The 17,736-nt window shown below is 38.2% G+C and overlaps 3 protein-coding genes across 3 annotated transcripts; 1 reads left to right on the forward strand and 2 right to left on the reverse strand.

Moving 5' to 3' along the window:
• Window positions 1-1,103: 1,103 nt before the first annotated feature.
• GCK72_025297 (uncharacterized protein) lies at window positions 1,104-2,583 on the forward strand (the record flags this gene model as incomplete). The annotated part of the gene is made up of 7 exons (XM_003100179.2): window positions 1,104-1,256; window positions 1,305-1,412; window positions 1,461-1,575; window positions 1,627-1,771; window positions 1,823-2,134; window positions 2,181-2,375; window positions 2,421-2,583. The coding sequence occupies 7 exons, from the start codon at window positions 1,104-1,106 to the stop codon at window positions 2,581-2,583; spliced, it is 1,191 nt and encodes a 396-aa protein (XP_003100227.2).
• A 287-nt stretch (window positions 2,584-2,870) lies between these two features.
• GCK72_025298 (uncharacterized protein) lies at window positions 2,871-3,596 on the reverse strand (the record flags this gene model as incomplete). Its single annotated transcript, XM_003100178.2, has 5 exons — window positions 2,871-3,010; window positions 3,055-3,202; window positions 3,248-3,312; window positions 3,360-3,482; window positions 3,533-3,596. 5 exons carry the CDS (start codon window positions 3,594-3,596, stop codon window positions 2,871-2,873), a joined length of 540 nt encoding a protein of 179 aa, XP_003100226.2.
• A 6,411-nt stretch (window positions 3,597-10,007) lies between these two features.
• Window positions 10,008-11,921, reverse strand: GCK72_025299 (uncharacterized protein; the record flags this gene model as incomplete). Its single annotated transcript, XM_003100238.2, has 3 exons — window positions 10,008-10,190; window positions 10,303-10,509; window positions 11,838-11,921. 3 exons carry the CDS (start codon window positions 11,919-11,921, stop codon window positions 10,008-10,010), a joined length of 474 nt encoding a protein of 157 aa, XP_003100286.1.
• Between the last annotated feature and the right edge of the window lie 5,815 nt (window positions 11,922-17,736).

Here is a 17,736-nt window from a genome sequence, read left to right on the forward strand (position 1 = left end):
TTTTTTTTGGTTCATCTTCTCACGACCACTTTCACACATCTTTTTATTAATTTCCCACACATTTTAAATAAAAATTTAGATTACGCTTGAAAACTTCCAATCTGTAGTCTGCTTCCTATTAAGAAATCTTTTTCTTTTCTAATCTCATTTATCTTTTCAATTGCATCCTGGGATTCCCAAAGAATGCAGTTTCTCTCCCAGTTTTTTGGAAGAAAAAGATTCCTTTAACCTTTTATTCCCGCCAATCAAAAAATTGTGACATAGGCAACAGAAGGTTAAAGTGCATCACACTCCAATTGTCACTTGTTGGTAGATAATGAAGATAACACTGTGATCTTTCCAACACCTCTCCACTTCTCCAAATGATTTAGCCACTTTGCCCCCAATTTTTTTTCGCCATCCTTTTCATTTCATTCACTGCATTCTTTGTTTTACCTGTTTCTCTTTTTTCACACATAATTCCAACACAACTTTTGTTCTATTTGAACTAAACTTGGATATCCCTCTCCCCCCCCCCCCCCCTCACAGGATTCTGACTGTGAGGTGCAAAAGTAGGTCAGTTATTTCCAAAGCAACATCGCCTTTCCCAATGGATTGAGGGTGTTCGTTCCCCCTCATTGTCGAAAGCAAAAGTGTGTGTATTGAAGTAGTTGTCGGGTGTTGGGAGAGGGGGGGGGGATCTGCTTGTAAATAAATTTGCATATAGAATACAACTGTGAAACCGATCGAATAAACCGATGGATTTCGGAGATGACATGGAAGATGTAATCGCATTCGTTCTCATTACCTACAATCGCTCCTTTTCCCTTTTCCTAGATTTGGAACCTCTTTTTTGACTCGTCACTCAAATCTTACATTCTTTTTTTGATGCTTTCATTTGGAAATGAATCCGTGTGCTGTCAGGTTACACGAAAAATTCACAAATTTTCCTTTTTTGCCAAACTATAATAATACATATAACTGCACAAAAACAAGTCACGAGCTCTTCAAAACGCTATCAACCTCCGCTCTCCGTATTATCATTCTGATTATTTACCTCGTTTCGTTTTATACTTCTTCTCTGATAACGTATTTACAACTCTATTTCATTTTCAGGTGTAGCCATGGAGTGGCTATACTGGTTATACTGGCTCTTGGTAATTTCATTCTTTGTATATTCCTTCTACCTGCTACACATCCCATTACCACATGATATCTCCGACCGGTCGAAGTTAGCAATCGCTGAATTTTTATTAAGATTGTCGAATGAATACTTGGTAAGTATTATTTGTGCAAGAAATATTTTATAGGTCGATGATTTTCAGGGTGATTTGATTGAAAATGTTTTTGGACCTGAAGTTCGGAACAAAGTTACCAGATTTATTATGAGTGTCGGATTTCTTATTCCAACCAAACCACCTGCAGGAATCACGGTAATTCAATAAGTGAGCAAACATTTTTCATGAGACAACAGTTTTCAGAGAAAGCGAGTTAGAGTTCAAGGAGTTAGTTGCATTACTTACCAAATTGAACAATCGAAAAACGATGGTCTTCTCATTTTCATTCACGGTGGTGGATGGTGCGTTGGGGAAGCAAGTGAGTGAATTTTTTAAACGTTTATGACACCTAACCTAGTAAAAGTTTCAGAATACTACGATGATATTATGTATCAACTATGTCAAAGAATAGGCTGTAATGGACTATCGATAGATTACCGTCTTGCTCCAGAACATCCTTTCCCTGCCGGACTCAATGATTGCCATGCCGTAGTATTAGAACTTTGTAATAATGGGTAAGTGATTCCTAATAACTTTTTTTAATCCATAAATAATTTCAATTCAAGGCTACCGGACTTGCCGTTCAATAGAAAGAAAGTTTTGATTTCTGGAGATAGCGCAGGAGGGAACCTGGCTGCAGTCGTATGTCAACGAATGCATCGAGAACACAACGATGTCCTATTGGGTCAGATATTGATCTATCCGGTTACACATGTTTTCAACTTTACAAGTGCTTCATATCAAGAATATTGGAAGTCATATGCGGGAACAGCGCTGCTCAATCCAAAGCACATGGCGAGATGGATGCTTTTGTATCTTGGATTAGATGCAACTAAAAGTAATATCAAGAAAGTGATGAATTCGCAACATGTTCCGTTGTAAGTAAAAAAAATTTAGGATTCTTGGTAAATCATTTATCTTTAGGAATTTATTGGAACAAAAACAGTATTCATCATGGTTGTATCATTTAAATGATAGGAAACAAGAAAAAACTGCTGATTCGGTTTTAACTGAGCAATTTAGAAAGCTTGGAACAAATCCAGATGTCTCTCCAATGTTTGGAGATACCGATGGGCTCCCACCTGCTCTAGTTCTAACTGCAGGATATGACGTTTTAAAGTAAGTAACTGCAGAAAAATAACAAGATTTCAGAAAAAATTTCAGAGATGAAGGAATCCAGTATGCAGACAAACTCAAACAATCTGGAGTTCGAACTGAGTGGTGTCATTATCCACGAGCTTTCCATGGACTTTTCAATATGCCAAACAGCAATGATCGAGTTGAAATGATGCAAGCTGTTGTTGATTTTGCGAAAGGGTTACTGTAGTTTTCTTTCTCCATAATTTTCATTTCCTATGTAGTTTCACACCTGTAGTCAAGTTAGTTGTCAGTCAAAATATCATTTTCCTTTTTTCTCATTGTCATTTTAAAAAACTCCTCCGGTCGTTCCACTCCACTCAATAAGTCTTCTAGTCATTTGTTGCCAATTTGTTAAATTTTCCTTTTCCCTGTATTTTTCTATTTCTTGCGGATAAATTTTTTTAAAGTTTCATTTTAATGTATACAGGTCAAGATAGAAAAAAAAATTAATAGCCACCCGACATTAAACTAATTTTAATAAAAGATTCCAGCGCCGGCATCCACTGGGCCGTTTTCTTGCTGGAGTCCATGCAGCAATTCCATGTTCCTCTCCACGGTCGACGGAAGGATTTCAAAAAGAGATGGCGCTTTGTCCTCCACAATATTCCAAACTTCTGAGTAACAAAAGTTGACATTTTATTACTTTTATAAAAGTTACCATCAGAATCCAGCTTCCCATTGTGATCCTTATCAAAGTACTCCACAATTTTCTCAGGCACCTCTTTCATTGAATAACCCATTTTATCGGTAACAAAACACTCCACTTCTATCATATCCAAAAATTTATCATTGTTCGTATCACAATCCTAAAAATTCGCTATCAACGACCAAGAGACGTTACAAATGCCCACCTCAAATCCCTTATCAGAAAACCCGCGGATGATGTCCTTGAAATGGTTTTTCACGTCGTCCTTGGCTAAAATGTTATCAAACGATTGAGTGTTTCATGTCTGCTTGACTTACTCAAGCCGTTGAGAAACTGAGATGCCATATCTAAGTATGTGTTGTCTCCGGAGTCTTCTTCTATGTCGTGAATACTCTCATCATGGTGGTCATCTATATCATAACTTTGATGTTCTTCAAAATCTGGAATAATTTATTCTCAATAAACAAGAATAAATGCAGAAAACACTTACCTGTAGCATATGCTAGGCAGATTACTAAAAATATTACAAGCAGAGATAAATATACATACTTCATACTTTGATTCTGATTATCTTGAATTTTAGGTTTCAAATTTTTTGATTTAGCAGTTTTACCCATGAAATATAGATTTTATAGAATTTATAAACTAACAAACCACCATATATCGTGTCTACTGTTACACGTTGCACATCACTACAGGGATTACCATCGGATTTAGTTTAGTACACCACATTCATTTCTCGACAACCTCTTTTTTTCATAACGATGGTCATGATGAAAAGTACATGGTGACGGTTTTGGAGCGAGATAAATAATTGGCAGCTGGAAAAAAGTCAAATGTCGGGGACACTCGGAGGGGACACAAAGGGATAAGAATTGAGGTCGAATTCTTGGACGTTATCGAGAATGGATGGATGAATTTTGGCACAAAAAATAGAGACTTTTTGGATCAAGGTCGGTTTTGAAGGAAGGAAGGCCGATGATGAATTGCGTCTTTTCTCATTCGAAATGAATTTCTGTTTGGTCAGCACACACTTCTACCGCAATCCGTTTTTCCGAGAAGACGAACGCTCAGTGCTCTTCACCCAGTTTGGTGATCTACATTGTGGATTTTCACTAAAACTAAATTCTTGCAAATGCCTTCTCTATGAATAAAATTAAAAAATGCTTTTAAAAAATGATGGGAACTTTTCTCATGTGATTCTGATTCTTATGATCTTATGAACAAATAATTATCAAGATGTCATATAAAGTGACTCATAGGAATTTTTGGTACAGATTTGGTAATATCAGTTCGTGAAAAGTACAGTATCCACCCCAACAAGACTTGAATTTGCAAAAAAAAGTACAAAAATCCGTAGTCGCTTTGCCTTAACAGACCAATTTTTTCCCAAATCCAAATTAGTTGAATTCAGGTCATCACTAAATTCCGTACAACCTAAGTACCAGTCTCCGAAATTGCGCATCATTCTTTACTTTTTTTTATCATCTTTCTTTTTCCCCCATTTTTTACCGCGCCTTCTCCCAAATCACACTCTGATTGGGGAGGAGAGAGCATTCCAATGGCACTGACCTACTTTGAAGAAATGGATAGAAGACAAATCGTCCTTGCTTCTTTTCATTTCTCTTCTTATCATCTCAGTCTTACTCGTACGCGTAAGACCGAGACTTTTTCTCGCCAAACGGAGTATGTCATATATCAGCAGGAAGTCCACCCGTCTACTATTTTGAAACTATGTGTGTGTGTGTCTTCTAAACACCTTCCTACTTTCTTACTAGTTACCTTGAAACTCACTTCCTTTACTAGCACTCAGATTGACCGATCTTATCGCACTTTGGTTGTTTGTCTCCTGTTGTTGGTTTACTCGGTTTTTTAGGTTTTCCTTCTTATTTCAATTTCTGTGTTTCCGTGATTTTCCCATATTCAATTTTTTCAGATGAGGTATGCGTGGGTGGTCTCGTTGTCAATTATACTACTGGGTAGTTATCTGGAGGCTAGCAGCTTGTTAAGCAAGACAATCCATTCCGATGGATCGAGAGGTAAGATAACCAAAATACCTTTCATTTTCATCTTTTTTCATCTCCAGATTTCAAAATTATCAAGCACATCAAGAAAAATACCTGTACATGCTCCTGCAACTGTGTCCCTGATGTCGCTTCCAACCCGTTTGATGTAACAACCACAATTTCTTCCATCAACAACGATAACGTGGATATCGGACCAAGTGTAGACCCAAATCCTACTGGATCTTCGTTGTTTCAAGAAATCGAAGCAACTGTTGGAGGTCAAACAGTGAAGTCGGACCACAACATAGATTCAAGTGTGGAGATGGAAAAGAAAGAGAAGGTTACTGCTGAAACCACAACCACTACTGCTGGAACCACCACTGCTGCTGAAACCACTACCACTACAGAACCTTCAACAACCGTTGAAGTTATCACTGGTTCAGTTGTCATCAACACAGAATCTGATTCAAGTACGGAAACTACGTCAGAACCTTCATCCACTAGCGAAACAACAACTACTCAGCAATCCACGAGCGCTCCAGAAACTACTACGACTGAAATTTCCTCAACAGAAGCAACAACACCTGCTGAAACTTCTATAGAAAGTACAACCGCTGAAGCTATCACATCTGAAATCGTTTCAACATTGGCTTCGGAGGATGAGACTACTGTAACGGTGACTTCCACGGAACCTGCTACTGTCACATCAGAGATTGTCACAATGGCAGCACCGACTGAAGCAACAACTACCGAGTCAGAGCCTACCACCTCTGAAGTGGTTACCAGTACATCTACGGAGGAACCAACTACTGTGACAGAAGCTACCACAACTACTGAAGCAACCACAACAACAGAAGCTACTACCCCAACTGAAGCTGCAACAACAACTGAAGCTACCACAACCACATCCGAAGAAGTCACTACAACTACAGAGGAACCTACGACTACCACCACGGAGGAAACCACAGTTTCTACCACCACAGAGGCTCCAACAACCACGACAACAACCACTGAGACACCAACCACTAAGATACCAACGGATGAACCAACTACCCCGGAAGTTGACAACAAAATTTCTGGAGCAGTGACTGGAAAACCTGAAACCACACACTGGCCGAATACCAATACCACTCCAAACTTTGACACAACCACTGAACCATTTGTTGCGAAATCCGAAGATGATGAGACATCGACAAAAACATCTGCAGGTTAGTTAGATTTTGATCGAATTAGGTAATAGAATGTGTAGATTAGCTGAATGACCAACCGCCGCGTAAAGTGATAAGATATCTTCTTTTGGGAAAGGTTTACGACAAGGAAAGAGAGACACAAGAGAGAAATGATAAAAATAGACATTTCAGAGACCACTACCCCAGAGGAGGAAGCAACAACAACAATCATAGCACAAACCGTTTCAGCAGGTGAATTTCTAACATTTTATTTGATTACTCGTTACATTTTTATGACTTATAGATCATCAGAGTTTGACGAATAAATAACATATTTCCAGAACAATCAACTTCTTCCCCAAGTATTGAAACTACAGTTACCACCGAAAAGCCAACCGAAGTCTTCCACAGTACAATCAAACTCAAAGTTTCAACTGTAGAGGACACGAAGGAAACAACCACTACAGAAAAACCAAAGGAGACCACCACACAAAAAGTTGAAGTGACCAAGCCTACCAAAAAGGAACAAGTGAAAGTGACGCCGAAATTGGAGCTATCTATTGACGAGCCAACGCACACCAAGAAACCAACAACAGGTTAGAATTCCCTCATAGATAATAAAATTGAAAATGTTTATGTTTCAGTAACATCGAAGCCTACTAAACCTTCTAGTACCATTACAACAACTACTACATCATCCACAACTGAAGAACCAACTACTTCTTCTACCACGGAAACAAAGATTTCCACTGAAGAGACCACAACTGCCTCTGAGGCAACAACAACCACGGAGGAAGCAACTACCACTGAGAAAGCGGCAACTACTGAGAAAGTTACCACCACAGAGGAGCCAACCACCACTTCTGTAGAGACGACCACCGCGGAGCAGTCTACTACCACTGAAGCGTCTACAACCACAGAAGAACCATCGACTACTGCAGAAGCTACAACTACTACTACAGAAGAACCATCTACTGCAACAGAAGATCCATTGGCTACTACAGAAGAGCCGTCTACTACTGCAGAAGCTACAACCACTACTACAGAAGAGCCATCAACTACTACAGAAGAGCCCTCTACTACTACAGAAGAGCCGTCTACTACTGCAGAAGCTACAACCACTACCACAGAAGAGCAATCAACTACTACAGAAGAGCCCTCTACTACTGCAGAAGCTACATCCACTACGACGGAATCCACAACGACTGATGAGCCATCCACAACCACAAAACCGGAACAAATAACAACATCTCAAGAATTATCGACGACTCCAACTGAAACCACAACTGTCAAAACTGAAACTTCCCCAGCAACACCAGATGAGACGACTACTACAGAAACCTTACCGACCGCTACAAACCAGACGAGCACTCCAGAAGCAACGTCTACACAGTCAACTGCACTTGTAACAAACTCAACGGAGGCTTTGACGACTACTGAAAAAGTGACAACTGTAGCATCTGTGGTCATTGAAACTTCTACCCAACGTGAACTCCCAGAAAGATGGAAGGCAATCGTGAACAAGTTAAAGCACAAACTGGAGGTTCTCAAAGAGCAGAAGAGATTGTTGAAAGAAAAGGATAGTACTTCTACAACCGAGTCAACTACCGTAATCGCAGAGAATGTGGATTCTGCCACAACTGAAAAGTCTGAAGATGTTTCTACGACCACGACAGAAGAAGTGACCACAGAGGAGCCAACTACAACAACTACTGCTACAGAAGCAACCACAACAACTACCGCTTCCACTACTTCGGTATCTACTATTGAATCTACTACTGAATCGACAACAACTATGCCCACAACTGCTGAAACCACTACAACTACGTCCACAACTGCTAAAACAACCACATCCACAGAACCTTCCACTACTGAATCAACAACTACCACTGCTGAAAAGACCACTACATCTGAACAAGAAGGATTTGTAACTGGAGAGTCTACAACGACATCAGAAGCTACCACCAAATCATCAGACTCCAATGAATCCTCTTCCGCGGAGAAAACAGGAGCACGTCGTGATTTTGTACCAAAGAAGCATAAGACCACTGTAGCCGCGTCGACTACGACAGAAGCAACTACTACCACAACTACAGAATCTACTACTTCTGAGACAACCACTGAGGCTACTACTACTACCGTAGAAACCACAACATCTGAGGAAACGTCTGGAGCCGCTTTTGTGACTGGTACTTCTATCGATGGTAAGTGATTACAGTCTGTGTAAAAAACAATATATTATCTTCAGAGACTACAATTGATACTATCGAGTTGCTCAACAAGATCAATAATACAAACATTTCTCAACCAAAGCCAACAGACATCTCAAAGACAGATGCCCTCTCATCTCTTATTAGTGGACTGATTGGATCATTCACCAAGGCACCAGTAGCAAGGTATATCCATCTTCAGTTTTAAATCTTAAAATTATTTATATTATTCCAGAATCCCCACTACCGAGGCACCATTTATCACTGCGCCCGACGCTCCTACCACTGAATTCACATCTGAGGAACCAGCTGGAGACATACGTAGAACCGAGCCAGTAGATACGTTGGACAGAGAAGGAGCTATTGAAAAAGAGATGAGAGAACAGAGAATCAGAATTGAGCAAGCAAAGCAGCTCCGTGAGGCAGAACAAAAACTTCAAGCATTGAATGAGCAACAAGTTGAAGAGAAGGCAAGAGCTGAAATGTTGGAAAGACAGCAAAAGATGTTGGAACAGCTCAAAGAGTTGAAGGAAGCAGAGGAACGGCAGAGAGTCCTTTTGGAGCAGGAACAGTTGCAAGAGGAAGAGAGAAGACGTTTGATAGCAGAGAAGCAGGAGGAGATTGAGTTTGGCTCAATTAAGACGACTACTGAAGCATCCAAATTCAAGTATAGATTGAGACCGGCACAGGTGAATATTTTCAAACTTTTTCAGTCTTTGCAAATTACTAATTTTGTTAAATTCCAGTGCGCTGCTATCAACAAATTCACCAGAGTGTTCAACATCACCGACCCATCTGAATGGATTCAGAAAAACTGTGAATTTGCTAAACGCTACTTCCCAGAAGCGTCCTGCCCGCAGATTCAAGCACTCATTGAATCATGCTTCGCATTCCTCTAAATTATAATCCATAATTTCTCCTATTATCTACTATCTCAGCGATATTATTTGAAATTCATCCATCCCAGTTTGCTACGTGTCCTTGTGCTTTTAAAAACTTCTCAGTTTGACCCAGTTCTCATTTTTATGTTTTCATCATATACTACTCTTTTTGCCTTCCCATGATTATTATTTGTGATCACTACCATTTCTCAATATTATTATTATATGGATTTTTATTTTAAAAAAGTAAAATGAAATGATAAATCGAAAAAGAAACATATGACAGACATAGTAAAACTTTAAAACGAGAGAGAGAGAGAGAGAGAGTGAGGAGAAACCAGCGAAAAGTGATTTGAAAACAAAAACATCACAATGGAAAAAAAAGAGACAGTGAGTTATGGACTGGAATAATGGGGATTGAGAAAAATCTATGATCTAGATATTTCTGGTACAAGTTTCGGTCCTATCCGTACTACGTCGAAAAAATGGTTTCATTCTTTTAATTTTTATTAGATTTTCTTCTTTTTTTAATTTTTCTGTTATATTATATGAATTTTTGATTCAACTCGAAACTTCGAGTTTATAAATTTGTTTCTTTAGAACATTGCATGTACACTTAATGATTAGAAATACCAGTGACTATTTGGCATAATGGTGAGAATGGTCATGTGAAGAGAATGAAGAAGGAAAAGGGACATTTTAGAAAATACGCTTCTTAATACCGAGAAGAGCATTGCAGCGGGGACAATGGTGATGAGCGTCTTTACAACTGTCAAGACAGAACGGAACGAAGGCGAGTGGGAAGAAGCAAATGAGTACAAGGATGAAGACGATCCATGTGAGAGAGCCAATTACGAATTTCGGAAGGGTATGCACGGATTTCTAGAATAAAAGTTTTATAGACATTGTTTTTTTTTTCATTTGAGTGTAAGTTCACTGACGTGGCGCAGCGCTCTCTAAGGCATTTTTTCATAATAAAAAATTCAAAACTCACTCCACAACTATAACAGGTTGTCTCATAGCTGGCGAACGACGGTGCAGGTTTCGGAGTGGTGACAATGACTACAGTAGGGTTTGGTTGACCACCTGGGAGAACCACATTTTGGAGTTGTTCCACATCGATAACAGTTGGTTGGGTGAGTGGAACAAATGGAGGTGGTGACACTTTGTAGTTATGCTCGGGTGTTCCCATTGTTGATTCCTGAAACAATTGATTTTGGTGCTTTTCAGAACTTTGAAAAGAAGAAACAATAGGAAGAAAAACTGTAAAACAGCAACAGCGCAACACGCCAGAGAACAACTCCGATATTATATGTCGACTGTTAAATATACGAGTGAGATTCCCCTTTTCCCCTTCTTTTCTTTTCCCTTTTTGAAAATGTATTTTTTGGTTTTCCTGGAAAAGAAAAAAAGGAAACCATAGAAAAGAACACTCCAAGTTGTACAATTTCATTAAAATAAGTGGTGTGATGTACTTAAAACTATTTTCTCATGCACAAAGGTTTTGTGCACTAACTAAGGAATTTTCAGTCTAACTTATGGGACGTCAGCTTAGCTAATACATAGAATGTGACTGGAAGTCATATATCTGAAATATGAAAACGGGCAAAGAGTTTGAAGAATACAAATACATAATCAGTGAAGCTGAAGCCCTAACAAATGTTCAGCATCAGTGAAAGCGTAAACGTCGTCTCTTTTCAAAAAAAGAGTTGCTCGTTATGTATGTCTATGATGTTTTCAAAATGAAAATTGGAAAGGAAACGACACTCATATTTGGAGCACTTCTACTCAAAAGAAGTTGGGAAAGAAAAGTTGGAAGAATAATGCGATTTTCGAAAAAATAGGTGGTCGTTAAACCCATCGAAAGAGAAGAAAAGAGTATGAGAATTGAAAAAGATAGGCTGTTTCGTGTTTATTTTTGGTCGACTTTTATGCAAATCATCTTTTCTGTTTTCGTGTCCCAACTAGAAAAAAAACGGTCTCACATCGGTTTCACCTTTTGGTCTGGAATTTTTCGAGAAAAAATGAATTTGAATAATCGATTATTGACTGGAACTAGATAACTATATGACCACTGACTGCTGCTGCTTGAACGGTTGCTACCTGATGTTATGATCTATAACCATTACAACTCCAAAATTAAAGAATTTGTATTTTGAAACCAAACGGATTTGCATTCTTTATTTACCAATACTCTTTTTCTACTCCCTGATCAAAAATACCCTGCCAGCAGAAAAGCAATCAGGGTTAACTACAAATTCTAATAGAGCTTCTATTTATCCCTTGACTATATGACTTCCGAAGAATAAAGGACCATTGACACCTTGGAATGCGAAAAAAAAAACTTTTTAATGTTCTCACGCCGTTCGGAAAAAAGAGGAAAATAGAAAGAAGCCTGATTCGCAGAGGTCTAAATCTAAAAATAAATTGTATGTGTGCTCTTCTCTTTTTTTTTGTCTTTCGATTCGTTTGATGTTGTCAATGGAGATGAGACGTCGTCACGGTTTCATGAAAAATTGGGAAACTCACTTTTTTCGCGTTTCGGTTGTTCTGCTCCTCGTATGGTGGTGGAGGGCGACGGGGGCTGTAGGAAGGTGGCGGTGATTCTGGCATAGTTTATTAGTTCTGAAAATATAAGTTATTATAAATCAACGTAGAGAGATCAAGGATTATGAAAAAGAAGGAAGGAACAAAATTATATAAAGCGAATAAGTTGAACAAGGAGAGAGACGCTGAGTTCGAAATAAGCTACAGTAATCTTGTAAGCTTCAGCATCTTTTGTGAAGGTTCTCCAATTTTGAAAACTTTCAGATTCCCAGTAAGTTTTTTTCCCCGTTTTTTTTCATCCAATTCGGAAAAAATAGGAAATGATCTTCTGTGTCCACTTTGACTAAACGTGATTGCCGTAGCGGTCTTCTCTCCATTTTTTTCCTTTTCTCTCTCTCCCCTATTATTTGCATATTTCGAGCGTCTTTTCGCCTTTTCCGGATTTAAAAAGGGAAAAAGACGAGTGTACATGAATAAGAGCGTGTATATCGATGATGACTAAATAAAATAACAATAATAATATTCGCATGTGAATTGAAATGGTTTTTCTATTATTATTATTGGAAAGGGTCATTGCTACAGTATTACTGAGAAAACGAAAAAAGCTGAAAGAAAGGAATAACATTCGCGAGACAGATTTTATCTTACTGGTTGAAATGGAATGGCAAGAAAAGGACAAAGAAGGAGGAGTGAAAAGGAAACAAAGGAAAGGGACCAGCGAACAATTAAGGGCGTAATAGATCGGTTCCGATTGCACATATGCCGTGTCGCTCAGTCACTAAACACCAAACGTCTCCATTTCCTGTCTGTCATTTTCACTCTTTGACACCAACAAGTGGGATGCAAGAAAAGAGGACCCATGAGAAAGGAAAGAAAGAAAAAAAACGGAAAAAATTTTTTTTATTTAAAAACGAGAAAACCCTAAGAGATCGTGTTCCTCTAGAATGTTCAAGGTTCAGGTTGACCGCTATAATCATGAGGAGCTCATGCAACACGAAACTTGAGTTGTTAGGATAGGTGAGACACCCCAAATCCTTGTAGGTCAAAAATAGGGAAAGTTTTGGACATGACACAATGTCCACGGGAAAGGGAAAATGAAGAGTTAATTGAACCGCTCCACTTATTTTTCGTTCCCGCCACAGACCTCTTTCCCAAATTTCTACCAGTTTCTCAAATGCTGAAGCTGTCAACAAGTGTGAGCAAAAGTGTTCTGATTCAATTTTCAATTTTCTTTGGTTAGAAAGCGAAAGCAAGAATAGAATAATCGAATTGACTCTCCCGAGAAGAAAAGGCATTGGAGGTCAAGAAATTATCCTTCCCTCCTCTGGACTTGTGCCAGCCGGTTAGTTCTCCATTCTCAAATGCACAATGAGCTTTTTCGCAAACAATCGAATAGGTGTGAAAAAAAAACCGCAAAGTGCTGATTGATGGTGCTCATGGATACATACTGTTGGCTTGAAACCAGTCAAGCACTGAATAGAGAAGAATAGAATAAGAATAAAAGATTTTTGTACAAATCTGTATATGTACTGACATTCTGAGTCATGCCATTTTTTTTTTGCTGCTTCCTCCACCCAAGTAGGAATACGTAGACACTGACTGACTAATACATTTATTACACCCCTTTTGCGCCGGGGGGTTCTCCTACACCCAGGCGGTGAGACGATACACACGATTAGGCAGAAGCTTTCCGAAATTGAGAAGAATGGTGTCTCGGGATGGGTATTGCCTTAGAACCGTTGTTGTTATGTGTATGTGAACTCATTCAGCATTCATTTCGATTTCAATGAAAACTGTTTGAATGACCGGAGAAAATGGGTATGAGACTACATACAGTTGTCTGTAGAAGCTAAGACATCAGTGAACACTGTATAGTATGATACAGTATGCTTCTTCTACAGTACCGGTCAAATAAAAGATCTCACGCTGATCTCTGTTTCAGAAGATATTATATTTTTCTTAACGGGCACTCCTTAGAGATTTATAGTAATATTAATTGGACATTTCAAAAACCGCTTAATTTTGCACTGAAATAAGTCGATTTGTAGATACGTAACTTGCTAGGAAAAAAAAGTTGCTAACTACAAAAATGGAGTTCTACTCTTGGTCTGTTTGATTCAAAAAAAAGTTATTTTAGGGAATAGTTAGTTTTACCATGATGCTCTTTAAGTTGAGCATTTTCAACTGAAAAAGGCAAAATATGATATCTCTTTGGCCGGTGCTGTATGTTTTAAGCACTATTCTTCACATTAAGCTCTTGGAAAAAAATAGAACAAAAAACCATCTTACATCATTCATGCTATCTTTTTCCAAAGGTCAGTTCTCAATTGTAATTCTATCCTTTTTTCAGGAAAAAAGTGACGTAAGTGAGTTTATGTCATCAAAACCTAGAATAATAAACAAACGTTTTTGTTAGAATGCTAAATTTGAGACTTGAGACCGAAATTCTATGATTTGTAGGGAAAAATAAAAATTCTGAGATTAAGCTCTGGATAACATTCAGATAATCAAATTTAGTCATAATTACATCAGGAAATCTTACAGCAACAACCTGACAAAGACGTACTTCCACGTGAAGATCAAATCTTGACAAAAGATGGTTGCCGCCTTCCTTTCACCAGCTCAAGAGTGCTCCCTTGTTATTTGTGGCCACTGTTTTGCCCTACGGCAGAATGGTGCGGAGTAGAAAAGAGCGCAAATACAAATGGAAAGTATCTCATCCAACTACTTTTACCATCACGCGCATTCTACCGGGGAGTATACCGTTTCACGCAGAAAAGTATTGTCGATGGGGGCTTCCTATTTGTATTTTGTAAGTTTGTGGGTAACAAGAAGGGTATAAGAGTGTGACTTGAAAAGTATAGGGCACATGTAAATAAGTCTATTGGGTTTCATTGATGACGTAGGTTAGAAAAAACTGATTCAATACTTCAGATGATTTGTATAGAACTGTGAAGTGGGGGTCATCTTGTGAAAAACACTTATGAGCCAAGTGTTATTGATTATGATCTGGTTATCTTAAGGCGGCACCATTGAGATCCATGTTTTTCCCTCATTTCCATGGAGTCATAAAGTCTTCTCATGAAATCTGCATTTATGTTTTTATTACCACTCCTAAGAGGTCCAACCACCTGCCGCACCGGCAGCTGGTAGCAATGAGAAAACCAAAACCAAATGGATACTTTCGGAACAAAGAAGACGGCTCGAGAATAATGTGACATAGAAAAATCGAGGTGTTGAAGGTCGGCATAAGACAATTTTTGAAACGAGAAGAAATGTTTGATCCTCTCGAGTGGCAGGTTCATCAAATTCATTAAATTGAGCGGGCGATCAGGGTTAAGTGGTCAAACGGAACAGATTGATTGAAGAAAAACGGAAAAGGAAAAGGGAAGTGAAGAAAAAGTCGAGAAATGTCATAAAAAGAGATAGATGATGGATAGGAAAAGGTGAGAAAATGGAGAAGGGTCACTTTATTAGAACTTTTTAGGTTCAAAATGAGATCAGGTCAAAAATCAAAGCGTAGGAAGTTCCGGCCTACAAAACGATTTTAATTCGGAAGTTATGATAATGAAAATTTTCAATTTCCAGTTTGTTTACCGATTGCAAAAGGACTAAAATATAAACAGGAAGATTCTGGAATAGTGATACAGATTTTAAGTTTATATAACAGAAGAATCAAATTTCACTTTTTTCGTAATCAGAATCAGACGTCACACGCCTAGAGGTTGTGTTCTTCTAAATAACAAGAACCCATCAACCCGTGTCAAATTTGTTTGGCATCAAGGAAGAAAAAGGAAACATTGGAAACATTAGCGTCTTGAATCCTCTTGAGATTTACTAATCCGCATTCTACTATGCCGTCGTCATTGTCCCTCCTACCGTATTCATGAACACAGCTGCCCTTCTGTCCGTTTTTGTCATCTGTCCTCCAACGGACTAATACATTAACTAACTGATCCGAACCAGTTGAATAACAACATGAATAGTAAAATGATATATCTTGGAAAAAGGAAATGAAATACGTCGAATTTCGAGAAAAAAGTAGTTCGCGAGACCTATTCACACAACAATGAAATGGTAGGCGGAATATGGAATACAGAAAAGATGAATGGGATAGATACAGCCTTTTTTCGAATATAGAATTGGTGTTCCGTTCCTCGTTAGGTTAGCAGGTCATAATCATCTCATCAAAATGTTGAGGGCGTTTTGCAAAAAGGAAGCGGCGGGAAAAGAAAGTGAAGAAAAAGAAAAAGCGATTCTTTAGTAGCCTCTGATCCGAATTCAGCCATATTTTGTTTGCACTTCTACTCGTGCCCATCGTACTTCAAACAACCCCGAGGCCCTAAGTTTAGTTACTTTACCTTGCCATCCTTTTCAATTGAAAGAAAAAATAAAGAGAAAAATTCGAAAAGCGTTCTTCTACGTGTTTGTATAGGTTTTAAGTTTATGGTAGTTTAACACTACAACTGTTCTAAGAAACAAATCACAATTCAAATAATTCAAAACCAAAGTTTCAAAAAATGTAGTGGTCTTTATAAATATCCACTCCTGAACATGCATTTCCGACCATTTGCCTCTTATGAACAGGAGCAAACTTAAGAAAAAGGGAAAGACAAAAAATGCGGTGTTCTTCACTTATCCACTTGATGATTATAAGCCATTGTGTTCCGTTATGTCTAAAAGGGAACGGCAAAAAAGCACTGTAAGCGCTAAGGAAAAAAAAGAAAAGCGAGAAGTATGGGGAAGTCCGAAAATATCGAAAACTAGGCAATGAAATTTTAAATTGAAAAAAAGATAGTCAGGAATCAAAACTATTTTATTTACTTTTCCTAGTATTTGCTATTGCAACTCTTTCTTAGTAGTTTACTTTATTGACAAGATCACGGAGTTGGCAATCACAAAAAGTGTGATCTTCCGAAAGTTTGTGATAAGAATCTTGATAATAACAGAAATTGTAGGAATGAGGGATTGTACAAGAAAAATTATGAAATCCTACCGTACGTCTTCTAGAAAAATGGTGTTTTTCGATCCGACCTTGTTTACATCTTGACGTTGTCTTGTTTTCAGACAGACAGACCGATTCAATTTGAATTACAGGGTTGGTCAAGAAAGGTTTTCTACGAAGAAATTTCAAAACATGCATTTATGTTCTGATGAGGCAAATTTTTGGTCGTTTAAATTCATGACCGCACGAGTTAGCTCTAAACAAAACCCTGAAAACTCATGATTGGAAAAAAAACCAAAAAAATGCACATGGCAGATGAAACAGAAACTGGAGGAATATGATTTGAAATTCAGGTTGTCATAGAAATGAAATTGGTTTTTTCCATCAAAACCACTCTCAAAAACACAACGGATAACTCAATCCTATCGAAAGTTTGGTTCCTGGTCTCCGAGTGTAGCCCCCTGCAACATAGCGTAAACTGAGGAGAGCAATTGAGTAACAAACAGATGATTAGTGATAAGCAATCTGTCAGCTGAATCGGAAAAAAGAAAAAAAACGTGGAGAAGAGAAATAGGTGTGTGTTGATGTGCAGTTGCAATTGCGGTCTAGCTTTTTTCCATCATATCTCTTCTTTCGACCCTATCATTTTAAAAATATTGGCACAAAGATTTGTAATGCAACCCCTCAAAAATTTGATTGAATGTTCATACACGTGACCGCAGAAAAGTGCACATTGAAAACATTCATGTTATTGTTATCATTTGGATTTGATGAATGAATGTCTTAACAAATAAACAACTATCTTACCTAGGTGTAACTAGAATCTTTGCAAGAGATGTCAACTAGGAGCAAACAAGATACAAATTGAAAGAGAAATAAAGTGTGATCTGATGAAATAAAAAGTACCCGAAGAATGTTATAGAAAATGAAAAAAGT

The sequence above is a fragment of the Caenorhabditis remanei genome, chromosome X (assembly GCF_010183535.1).
Source record: "Caenorhabditis remanei strain PX506 chromosome X, whole genome shotgun sequence".
In the NCBI taxonomy this organism is placed as follows: Eukaryota; Metazoa; Nematoda; class Chromadorea; order Rhabditida; family Rhabditidae; genus Caenorhabditis; species Caenorhabditis remanei.